The 12,878-nt window shown below is 35.5% G+C and overlaps 2 protein-coding genes across 3 annotated transcripts; both read left to right on the top strand.

Moving 5' to 3' along the window:
- The first annotated feature begins 705 nt into the window (after nt 1-705).
- LOC125829705 (probable methyltransferase PMT5) lies at nt 706-5,923 on the top strand. 2 transcript variants are annotated; one of them, XM_049508896.1, is made up of 9 exons: nt 706-973; nt 1,195-2,154; nt 2,320-2,455; nt 2,633-2,873; nt 3,524-3,749; nt 4,091-4,239; nt 4,378-4,681; nt 5,150-5,282; nt 5,386-5,923. In XM_049508896.1, exons 2-9 carry the CDS (start codon nt 1,643-1,645, stop codon nt 5,533-5,535), a joined length of 1,851 nt encoding a protein of 616 aa, XP_049364853.1. In that variant the 5' UTR covers nt 706-973; nt 1,195-1,642; the 3' UTR covers nt 5,536-5,923. The 2 variants fall into 2 exon arrangements, with proteins under 2 accessions (XP_049364853.1, XP_049364852.1); XM_049508895.1 differs by having other exon boundaries at nt 4,088-4,239.
- A 1,092-nt stretch (nt 5,924-7,015) lies between these two features.
- On the top strand, nt 7,016-12,255 carry LOC125829838 (cytochrome c oxidase assembly protein COX11, mitochondrial). The gene is made up of 8 exons (XM_049509040.1): nt 7,016-7,177; nt 8,846-8,951; nt 9,075-9,441; nt 9,520-9,572; nt 10,291-10,363; nt 10,478-10,582; nt 11,784-11,864; nt 11,956-12,255. Exons 2-8 carry the CDS (start codon nt 8,869-8,871, stop codon nt 12,055-12,057), a joined length of 864 nt encoding a protein of 287 aa, XP_049364997.1. The 5' UTR covers nt 7,016-7,177; nt 8,846-8,868; the 3' UTR covers nt 12,058-12,255.
- The last annotated feature ends 623 nt before the right edge of the window (nt 12,256-12,878 follow it).

The following is a 12,878-nucleotide window of genomic DNA, read 5'->3' as shown; positions in this document are numbered from 1 at the left end:
CTTACCTATCTAAATTATCACTTCATTTATATTAAAAACATACCTCGAGGCTAAATCTGGCCACAACCTCTAGGTAACAACCATTCAAACCAACAAACCAACAAACCGTTAATTATTTTTCATATTCTTACCATCAATATTAGTATATTACCTATCTTCTCATACTTTATTTATCGCCACATTAAGTTATCTGTTTAATTCTAAGTCTGCCCCCAACGTCTAGGTAACAACCATCTAAACCAAAAATTGTTAATTATTTTTTATATTCTTGCCATCAATATTAGTATATTAGCATTTAACATATCGTCTCATGCTTTGTTTATCGCCAAATTAGTAATTAAGTTCTCCATTCAATTCTATAGTAAAAAAAACAACTTCCACAAGACAACTTCTATTTCTATCTCAAATTATCTACTGTATTTATTTGCTCGTCGTAAAAAATATACTCTAATATCTAAGATTTTTTTTACTATTTTACCCTCCTTTATGTTTTGATTTTTTTTTAAAAAAATAAAATTAAAGGAAAAGCAAAGTAGGCCCCACTAATAATCCTAGTCACAAAGGGCAAAATGTAAAAAAAATAAATTAAAAACTTTAACAAAAAAAAAGTAAAAAAGAAAAAGATATTCAACACAATTATTCTCCTGCAATTATTAGATTATGTGAGTTTTCATTTCTCAATGCAAACAGGGAGATTTTGAATACAGAAAACTCACGCTTTGATAGGACTCTCTGCATTTTCTCCAACAAAAAAAAAGAAAAAAAAAAGGAAAAAAAGAAAGCTGATGTTGCCTTCTCTTTCCTAAAAACTCTTTCTTTTCCATTTTCTGTTTCTTTCTTTATATGTCAATACCAATCCCAATCCCAACTCTGCATTGCTTTCTGCAACTGTCACATTATATATAATATTGAGAAAATAGAGAGACATTCCTACATTTTATGTCCACCCCATTTATCAAGACTCAATCTTTAGGTACAATAAACAAAAAGCCTAAGCTTTTATGCATTATTGATTGTAATTTGTGGTAAAGATTGAATCTTTTTGGTTAAAGATGTGATTTTTTGGTTTAAATGGCATTTTGGATGTGGATCTGATCTGGGTTTTTGATTTTTTTTGTGTTTGATGATTGGAGTGGTTGAGAATTTTGAATCTTGATTTGTGATTGGTAATTTTCATTTGGTGTCTTTTTGCAGGGTGATCTGAGGATTTGGATTGCTTGGTTTATAAGGGAATAGGGAGAGTTGTTTCAGAATTGGCATTGTGTTGGATTGGTTGTGTGTTGTATGAGAGAATTGTGAGTCCTTGATAGTTGATGTGTCATAATATTTTAGGAGGGGCTTTTCACTGATCTGCCATTGCTTGTTTTCTTGGTGATTGTGAAGACTTGTGGTATTGGAATTTTGCCTGATTTGTTATCTTGTTTAGTTTGGTATGATTGGAGAATTTCTTTATGTTGAGCTTAGGTAGTGGTTTAAACAGATGCCAGTTGAAATTGTTTGGATTTTGGGTGATATATATGGGAGATGGTCTCTGATGATATATTACATTTTTCATAGTTGTTGGAGGTTCAGGTTGAAGTAATAGCTACCATCTCATGGTCTAATTCAACTCGATTTTCGAAGGGGTTCTTGAAACTTGGCCATGAGAGGCCCTTTGGTCAATAAACTATCATTAATTTTCGGCCCTAGACCGCCACTCAACTGTATACTCTTGTGTCTGGTCAGTGTCTGTGTGCTAATAGTATTGTTATCACCATTTTCTTCTACTACCTTTGACTCGGTGACTTCCTATGCAAAGCCTGATGTCTATACAAATTATAGAAAGCTAAAGGAGCAAGCAAGAAATGATTATTTAGAGCTAAAGAGCATTTCTCTGGGAGCTAACCTGATAAAGGATATTGGTCTTTGTGGGAAGGAAAGAGAGAATTATGTGCCTTGCTATAATGTATCTGCAAACCTGTTAGCCGGGCTTAAAGATGGGGAAGAATTTGATAGGCACTGTGAGTTATCGCAAGAACACCAAAATTGTTTGGTTCGTCCTCCAAAGGAGTACAAGATTCCACTGACTTGGCCAGCAGGTAGGGATGTCATATGGAGTGGAAATGTGAAGCTAACCAAAGATCAGTTCCTTTCTTCTGGAAGTATGACAAAAAGGTATAGTTGGTCAAATTCAGGTCATCTTCAAATTGTGCATTTACATGATAGAGCATGTGTTTTAAGTCTTTACCTCCTCTGGATTGGTTTGTATTAAGTAATATATTCTAAAGGGCCATTTTTATGCCTTCTTTAAAGTTGGTCATCGGTTTACTTTCTTTCCAGGCTAATGTTATTGGAAGAGAACCAAATTGCTTTCCATTCAGAGGACGGAATGATTGTTGATGGTGTCAAAGATTACTCTCACCTTATTGCGGATATGATTGGGCTGGGAAGTGATACAGAGTTTCTTCAAGCTGGTGTAAGTTCAACGGTTGTTCTGCATTAAATAGACATATCCTTATTTGTCACTTGTTTGTATGTTTTTTTTAAAAATCAATTATTTTGGTCTGTGAATGATGTACTGGCTTCATTCCTACATCTAAATGCAGAACAGATTTCACTCTTAGATATATTGTCTTTCTCTTCTGAATAACAGGTGCGGTCCGTGCTGGATATTGGTTGTGGATTTGGTAGCTTTGGTGCCCATCTACTTTCACTGAGGTTGATGGCTCTTTGTGTGGCACCATATGAGCCATCTGGTAGCCAAGTTCAGTTAGCACTCGAGAGAGGACTTCCAGCTGTCATTGGCAATTTCATTTCAAAACAGCTTCCATTTCCATCATTGTCCTATGACATGGTTCACTGTGCTCAATGTGGAATCATTTGGGATAGCAAAGGTATTGTCGCAGTTGTGCTTTGAGGAAGTACTGGTTTCATCAGGCATTTATGAGTGACTAATCTTATTATATTTGTAATTTCCATGTATTAACTATGATATGTACTTCGTTTGCATGTTTATTTCATGATGTCGATTGTCAAATCCACCCCTAAACGTTACACGTATTCCTTTCCATCTGTTATATGATTAACCCCTTACATTGGCTAACATAGTTTCCAAATAGAATAATGTTGCTTGATATTGCCTATTTAGCTAGATTTTACTAGTGTCCCGCTGATTAATTTTCTTTTTAAATTCAAAATCCTGCTCGGTCTCACCTGAGCTGGACCGCCGCTGAAAGTTGCCTGAAAGCTTAGACCATCTTGTGTGTCGGATGATTGATCTTTAGCTGGGGCTAAATAGTAATTATCATTTAGAAACCAGCACCATATTCATATTTACAGATGCATTCTAGTCTATAGTTGATTTTGTTCTTTCACATTTCCTGTAGAGAAAATCAAAAGCACGCTCTTTTCATCTGTCAGCTATCATGATGAAACAATTTCAGATCTCATATCGCTTTCTAAACATTTAAATATCCATTCAAGTCCTGTTGAAATTTGAAAATAAATTTAATAGCATGGAACTGGCAATGATTTGACAAAACAGATGGGCTATTTCTTATTGAAATTGACCGTTTACTCAAGCCCGGTGGTTACTTTGTCTTAACCTCACCTACAACCCAGCAGCAGGATGGTACTACCAGTACAAAGAAGGGAATCACATCTAGTTCACTGGAAGGATTCACTAAGAAGCTCTGTTGGCCTCTTTTGGCACAGCAAGAAGAGACGTTTATTTGGCAGAAGACAGCTGATTCTCAGTGTTATACATCCAGGTAAGGCTACTAAGAAAGGCAATGCGTGTAGCTAATTTACTCCCAAACCCCACACGCACACACACACATCCAAACATTTTTAATGGATCATGGATAGGTTTGAAACTGTTGTCATTTGTGCACTTGTTTATAAATTATTCTATGCCTATGCCCCCAATTACCCTATATCATTTACAAAACTGGAAAAGTTGCTGTTTATGCTCTGGTGTTAATATTCGTGTGTTTTGATCTGTTTTCAAGTGGTAGTTTTGCCTTTTTTTTCAAGTTGTAGTTTTGCCTTTTTAGTTTTCTTTCTTTTCCACTTAACTTCCATGATAAGAATTTTTGTTTAATTGTAGCAGTCAGGATGAGATACCAGTTTGTAAAGGAAATGATATGCAAATGTACTATCAACCACTTGCACGCTGTATATCTGGGACAACGAGTCACCGGTGGGTTCCAATCCATAGCAAATCTGATGATCTGAACTCAACTGAGCTTGAAATTCACGGCAAGTGTTTTTTCTGTTTTTCCAAAACTAGATTGGTTATTGCAACGTTTTCAGTTTTATATTTGTTCTCCAATTCCGGTTATTTTGACCCTCTATTTTTAGCAGTCATTTTTTTACCAATCGTTTGCTTTGTGACAGGGCTCCATCCTGATGATTTCTTCGAGGATTCAAACTTCTGGAAATTAGCTCTGAGAAATTATTGGTCTTTGCTCTCACCCTTGATTTTCTCTGACCATCCGAAAAGGCCAGGTGATGATGATCCATTACCTCCATATAATATGGTGCGTAATGTCATGGACATGAATGCTCATTATGGCGGTCTTAGTGCTGCATTGATGGAGGCAAGAAAAGCCGTATGGGTGATGAATGTGGTTCCTCTTGGGGCGCGTAATACACTTCCTCTCATACATGATCGAGGTTTTGCCGGTGTTCTGCATAACTGGTGAGACATTGTTATAAATGTTCTAAAGACTTGCAAAGACATGTGCTTGGATGTGTTAACATGCTAAAGTTGGAAAGAATGCTCTCATGTTTCTTGATAGTAAAATTTTATTATATATTTTCCGTCTCTTATTAGTTAGCGGAAGCAATTACATCTTTCTGGAATGATCCGGTTGTTTTCCATGCGTAATTTAATGTTGGCTGTCAGCCTGAATAGGTTTTGGTTGTGATTGTAATCTTCTCCGTCACCAGAATTAATATCTTCCACTTAGCCATGTCATTATATAGTCAGTGAGAATGAATTTAAGATCATAAGAAGCTTGACCATATCATCACCTGGACATATTCTTGAAATTTTTGTCCTTTCAGTTGAATTCTCATAAAGCAATTGGAGTTGAACTGTTTTTATTGCTAGATGCTCGAAATATTCTGGTTATTGATTCCGAGTGTTGTTCTAACATTGGTCCAGGTGTGAACCCTTCCCTACATATCCCCGAACATATGATTTGCTCCATGCAAATGGGCTCCTTTCCCACATTGCTTCACAAAAATGCAGCATGTTTGAACTACTTCTAGAGATGGATCGTATTTTAAGGCCTGAGGTAATATTCCATTTGCTCTCTATATTTCTTTAATGATCTTTTGATTTACTTTTTCTTCGAAGGTTAGCTTGTTTCCCTCATTGTAAGAATATACTTGTTGCAGGGATGGATTATTCTTTCTGATACATTGGGTACAATAGAAAAAGCACGCACGTTAGCTGCCCAAATCCGCTGGGAAGCCAGGGTGATCGACCTCCAGAATGGAAGTGACCAGCGACTACTTGTATGCCAAAAACCATTTGTGAGGAAGTGATATTCTGCAAATGCATAACTTCACCAATCCAATGATAGTCCAGTCCTTTTTAACACTGGTAAGTTCTTAACTTCTCGTGTAAACGAGGAATAAGTATGAAAACGCAGAAGTTCAATTGAAAATCTGTAAATCCGCGCTTCCTGTCATATATTTTCTTTCATGAAGTGGACTACAATTTGATATTTCATGGCCACAAGCTGCGCGTTGACGTCTGAATCTCTTGGTCCTCGCATAATATGGTGCTCACAAAGCTGAAACTATAATTTTTGGAGGCTGATGAATATAGAGAGTGCTTTTGTTTCATTAAGTAGTTAACAGTACACAAAAGAAGATTTTTGGCCTTTTTCTATTTTTATTTTTTTTCAATATTTATGTAACAATTCTTTCATCTCATTTTTTTTTTCAATTTTGAAATTCATTCTGAATTATGTTTTGTACTGAGGAACTAGCCTTTACTGAAGAGCAAAAGTTCTATATTGGATCAAGCATAAATATAACACTTGACCAAATTCTTCAAGAATTGGCCTTCCATCATTTGTCTTGTGGGGTTGAGTCATACTTAGTTGCTTGGACTCGAGTATGGTATCCGATACGAGTGTGGATTTAGAGGTGGTATTCGAGTATGTTATCTGATACAATATATATACACTTAACGATACAAATTCAGGTATAGTACAAATTTGGGTGCCGTTTAAAAATAATTCAAATATCTAAGATAGCTCGTAGTGTGCACTAACTCATTTTTTAATTGTCATGTTGCAGTAAAGCTCAAATATTTCTAACAAACAAACAATGATGTGGGGTGCATGGTGGATATTTTGTGGACTAGTTATTGGTTTATCGGTTAATGATCGTTATCGGTTAAATCGTGAAGATTTGAAAAAGAAATCATTGAAATCACTTTGTAAATGTGACAAACCAGATGAACTATGCACATGAGTTGACAGACTGCATTTTGCTCAAAAGCAAACATGCTCACATTGTAGAATAATCGAGAGTTTGAGATAGTAAAAAATAAAAGTATGAAACTAAACTCTATGTTAAGGACTTTATATATCAAATAGTATTAATATAATTATTTAATTTTCCATCGGGCATTGGTTAACCTATTAAGAAAATAACTCAAACCATTAAGAATCAATAGCCTGATAATAGTAAAAATATTTAAACCGTTACCGAAATCGCTAAACCAATAACTCATCATCGATAAACAAATGTATTTTTTTTCAGTTTGATTCAATTTTGAACAATGCTAATATACATTAAAGATATTGATGCCCGACACTATCAAATCTTGAATCTGCCTCTGCGCTTTATATAGTGCAAATGTTTCATCTAATTAGGATCCAAATTTAATTTGACAACCATGTTTGGGCCTTCTAGTTTCTAATGGACCCAATTTCATCAAATTTGTTTTAATTGGGCCTCAATTGTATTTTCCTCAAGTTTTCATCTTCCTCGCCGTGAACCATTTTCCCACTCCACCGGCGGCCACCTTCCTCCACCGGGAAAACCTGAGTAAAAATTGCGCTTTTTGTTTCAGTTAGGTTCGAATATCGACTAGATTCCATAGCTGAGACTTTTTGCTATTTTGGGAACAAATTTATATAGTTTGGAGCTTAAGCTTTGGAGAGAAATCTCGGTACACCTCAAATCTACTCCATTTACTGCTTGCAGCTTGTTTGGATGCTTCTATATTTTTGTTTTGATTATTACTTTAATTTAATTTTGTTCTATCCTATCATTAATCAGTGTGATAGCGTAGTTACCTTGTTTTTTCTTCTCATTTTGTCTTTGTTTATCATCTAATAATCCTATTTTATCATTTGTCATATCTTTTTGCAAAGGTTTGTCTTTCAAATTGCTAATGTGTGACGATATGATGCATTATGAAACTATATGTAACAACCATCCAAACAAAGTGTTTGACTATTAATGTGTTGTGATTCAATTTTTTAATATGTGCCCAATCTTAGGCTGTCACAAATTTTTTGATTCTCTATTTGTTAGAGAGAGGGAGAGAGAGAGGTATTTGAGTCTATGGAGTCTATCTTATCAATTGATTTTGGCTCTCAGGTTTATTTCTGGCTTTCATAAATTACAGTTAGTTCATAGGCTTGTTTGATTATTTTATTAGCTTGCAGTGCACTTTTATACTGGTAGTATTTTTATATCAGTTTTCCTTAGTCCTCCTTAGATTTCACTTCTTTTGAGCTGAGGGTCTATCGAAACCGCCTCTCTAGAGAGGTAGGGGTAAGGACTGCGTACATCCTACCGTGTCCAGACAGTATGTTGTTGTTGTTTCCCTTAGTCATGTTCCTGTAGCTTGGTCTGAACTGGGATAATGCATTTCATGGTGTCATCTTTATTACCAAAAAAAATAAAATCTAGGTATCATCAGGACATATCCCTGAGCAAAAGAATGAAAGAGAGTAAACTAGCCATCACTGAGTATAGGTAAGGCTCACCAAAGCTGCTGAAAAAGTACCCAAATCTCAAGCAAGTGAATTTGTAATAAAAACTAACCGTGATTGATCTTTTTAATGATTTGTTTAACATAAAGGAGCAATAAACTAGGAACGGTGTGAAAAAAAGCTAACATCTGATATCAAATGATGTTGATTAAAATGCAATAACTAGGAAATCAAACAAATAAATAAGAAACAGATCGAACACATGGATAGAAGTAGAAATTAGATTGGGGAGGACAGAACTTAGAAGAAAGAATGGATAAAACTAACAATTATATCATTAGAATTTATCCTTGGAAGAAGGAAATGAACTCATACAAGGAAGAAACCAAAAGAGGTTCAATAGGGAGATACAAGGATAATCCCTAACTACTCACCAGAAGGAGTATACTCCTTTTATCATCCAAAAGCTAACCCCCTAAAAGGGAAAAGGAAGAGACTATTTTCAGGTTCTAATTAAGGTTTCAATACCCATTCCCTCAGATAAGGCCTTAAAAATTGAATGGGCCGAAACTGCAACATATCCAAAATTAAAAAGATTTTTCCGGTTTCCTTGACTTGATTTTTTGGTTTCCACATCCTCTTAAAGCACTTATAACTCGATGTCAAGTTGAAAGCCTTCCATGTCACGGTGCTTCCGGCGCATACATCATTTTTTGAGTAAAAAAAATAAAATACTAAGCTTTGCTTTTAAAGACCTTTATTTCATCAGAAGTCTTCAGCAGTAAAGCAACAGAATAGTGCTGGACTATTAATTGGAGTGAAATATCTTCTTCTTAAAGATAATAGAGGATGTGGATCTCCAAAAAAAATGACAATCTTGGATGTGTTGATTACAGGGTTGCTTCCAGTTTCGCGGAAGATGTCACTTTTCAGGCTCTCTAGAAGAGTCAATCCTTTACTTTCTTTAAACAGGACTCATCATTATCCACTTTCCACATCCAGGTGATTAATTAGCTATTTTGCTTTTCTCTTAGTTCATTTTCCCTTCTGGCATATCTGCATTGCCATGAGGTAATGGTAGTTGAGTGTGTCCCATATTGCTCAACCTATTCTTCATTGATTCAGGGAATATCTTGAAATTGTAGCGTCAAAAGATATAAATCTTGGGGCAATCAACAATAAATATGGACAAATCTTTGGTTTTGGATATCGAGGTTTCACATCAAGATGTGAGCTTAACAAATCTACTCTTCACAACTGCAAAGGGCCCTCCTTTTTGAGATGGCAGAGTACAGTTAGGTCTTGGCCAGTGTTGAATCTTCGTCATCATTATGCAACTCAGGCTACTGCAACAGAGAATAAATCAAGGAAGATGCTCTTTTATTTGGTGGGTTTAGTTTTTGCTATGGTAGGGGCTAGCTATGCTGCAGTTCCTCTGTACAGGAGATTCTGCCAAGCCACGGGATATGGAGGTACAATTCAACGTCGGGAGGTCAGTTTTTCTTCATTGATCTGGTTATAGATAGGCTTTCAGAGTCCTCTGAAATTAATGAAATTTACCACCTTACAGAGTGTTGAAGAAAAGATTGCCCGACATGAGAAAGATGGAAGAGTTACTTCTAGGTACTTCATATGTTGCTCGCTTGAAGATCTTTTTTATTGTAACTTGCAACTATATTTTGTTTACGGGTACATTTAAAAGTTTTTTGTTCACTCATGTTATTAAAAATCATTGCTTCGTCACTTAAAGAGATGAAGTCATGCAAAACTAGGAGACATCTCTGCATGGGTGGAGGCATGCGCTCTATAGAAGTGTGCTCTCCAAACTATGAAGCCATACTGATACAAAGAAGAACGGGTCAATTCTTTAAATCTCAATGTTAAGGAGTTGCATTAATATTGGCATTATGTCTTATTAGATGCTGAAATAAGCAATTTTTATTGCAATTTGATGTAGTACTAAATGCAATGGGATTTTTCTTGTGAATGGTGCACTTCACTTCAAAAAAGAACGAGCTTTACTTCTCACTTTTGTTTCAAGCTTCCTGGACCTTGTCGTTTTTTTTGTGCTTTTCGCTTATAAGAAACATTGTTTCTCTTTAGTTCTTTCTGTCTACTTTCCTAAAAGATAGTGAATAAGAAATACAGTGGTGTTTCTTGAAGCAAATAATACAGATAACTTGTATAAATCCACCTAATTTCTAACTGTTCCACTGGCCCTTGGAGATTTCTCAATTATCAAAAGAAAAACATTATTTCTGGAAACAATTTCTAATATGGTATGTTTTTAAGGGAAGCCTTTTTCACAATTTATTTATGTAACTCTTCTATATTGCATTAGGGAGATTGCAGTACAATTCAATGCTGATGTAGCAGACGGGATGCCTTGGAAGTTTACTCCAACACAGCGTGAGGTGCCTTTTCCGTTATAGGCATGTGTTATGTTCATTAATAGTTAGTCAACGTACTAATGGTTTAGCATGCTTCCTATGTTCCACTTGATGTATTCTCCTTATCTTGTGATTCAGGTAAGAGTAAAACCAGGAGAGAGCGCTCTTGCGTTTTACACTGCTGAAAATCGAAGTTCGACTCCTATTACAGGTGTATCAACATACAATGTGACCCCCATGAAGGTATTTGCTTATAAAATTAGGTGTAAGTGTAGTTTGTCCACCTCCCCTTGTTGTTCTCGATCATCCAATACAACCTTTAGGCAGCTTATGTGACTTGAAGACAGAACTCCCTAGTCCCTCCACCTATTGTCATATTTCAATGTTTTCCTCTATTGAACATCTCAAAACTGTAGATACTCCTCATAATTGTGATGTTATTTCTATTAGACAAGTCTTCTATTTCTGAGTCTATTCCAAACATATTATAGGTCATAAATAAAGGAATCTTTTCTTTTAAAAATAAAGTTAACTTTCATTGATGTTGGCACCAATATGGTGCCACACCCTCTGTTCAAGAGCGTCACCGACATGAGGGTTTCAACTATGCGATATATAACTTAACCATTCTCTCTTAAAAAAAAAGGAAGTGAAGGATGAGACCTCATGTCACTATGCTCTTTGAGAATGTGCATAGATCATGTATCTACTACTGAGGGTTATATATTTTGTAGTCCAGTCGTTTGCTCAAAATATATTGTTCTGAACAGATTAGTATAATTGACAACCATAATGGTGATGTGCCTTCAATTTCATAGCATAGTCACCCTAGTAGACCCATACTTAGTTGTCAAATTCACACATTTCAAAAACAGTCATAACTATGTGCAACTTGCACCCTCTAGCGAATTTGGTTATTTTTCATCTTTTATATTCTGATCGAACATCCATCTTAATTCATGGCATAAGCATTTCTGCGCCATTTAACTTGTGGTTGTGTTGGACATTAGTGGCATAATGTTCACTCTCATATAACACTGCTAGTCTTATAGTTGTTCCATAAAACTTACCTTTTCGTTTAGTAGGAATCATACTATCATATAAAACCTTGATAACCCTTTTCCATTTCAACCATAGCATTTTCGAAGAGCATCTCACCTAGATATCTGTAAACAGTACTCAAGCACCACAACCCCGTCTAATCTCACATCAATTTCACTCTTCTTATTTTGACTAAGCTCGTAGTGCATTCGGTCTTTTGCTTTTCTTAAATCCCTTTCATTGTAGAATGATTCTCCACAGTTCCATCTTTTGGTTGACATCCTCATTGATTTGGTCGATTAACACAATATGACCTCTATTTTGTATTGTGTTAGTTATCTCATTAATAATTAGGGTAAACAACTTCGGGCTTAATGCTGATCCTTCATGTTTGTCTTATCAGGCTGCTGTGTATTTCAATAAAATACAATGTTTTTGCTTTGAGGAACAGCGATTGCTTCCCGGGGAGCAGATTGACATGCCTGTAAGTAGCTCCTCAACTTTCTTTGCCTGAAGATTATTGCATCTATCCCTCCTTTCATTCCAATGACACATCAATCAACTTGCATTTGTAGGTTTTCTTTTACATTGATCCCGAGTTTGAAACCGACCCCAAAATGGATGGCATAAACAATTTGATCCTATCATACACATTCTTTAAGGTCTCGGACAAATAAAGAAGCTGCATTGCTCCCGCACCTGGGTGTGGTCACCACCAGATATGTAATTTACTGCAGCAATAACTTGATTTTTGTGGCTGACAAGGGAATGAGCAGTGAAAACATTGTTTCACCTGTAGTTTGTGTTATTACTGGACCAAAAAAATCATTTATCATCCTACTACAATAATTTAAAAGAGAACATAAAAATATGAATGGCTACAACAATTGAAGCCTTTTCTTTAGCCATATTTTGTCTTTCTGTTGTGTTGGTTGATAGATGTTAAACACTTCCATTGTTATGTATTGTATACTTGTATGAAATCTAAGATGTCGACAACAACATATTCAGTGTAATTTCATAAGTGGGATTTGAAGAAGGTAAAGTGTACGACCTACTACTTCTTAAAGAGATAGAGCGGTTGTTTCTGATAAATCCTCAATAGTTACAATAAACTAAAGATCAACATAGAACTTAATTTTAAACACTTCTTAGAAAGGTCCTTCAGGTATGCATCGCGTGAGAAGATTGTAGGACAGATTCATACTATCATATAAAACCTTCAATTCAAGTTGACTTAGTAACACACACGAAAACTAAGAAAATTCTGAATTTTAATTTCAGTCCTTCAATATTTAAAAGGGTGATGTGGATCCTCTAAAGGCGATGGATATGGTTTACTAGGTCATTACGGAGGATTCTAAAAAAATATTGACCAATTGAAGCCGGTAATATTCCCAAAAGTTTATGGCTTACACACAAAAAATTGAAAAACATAATCAGAATTCATATTTCATGGACCTCTAAATGCTATAAGAAATGGTGTGAATCATGTAGA

This window comes from Solanum verrucosum, unplaced genomic scaffold (assembly GCF_900185275.1).
Source record: "Solanum verrucosum unplaced genomic scaffold, falcon-dt-bn FXZP01000008.1, whole genome shotgun sequence".
NCBI classification, from domain to species: domain Eukaryota; kingdom Viridiplantae; phylum Streptophyta; class Magnoliopsida; order Solanales; family Solanaceae; genus Solanum; species Solanum verrucosum.
Note: the sequence above shows the minus strand (reverse complement) of the source record. Positions and strands in the feature narration are given on the sequence as shown.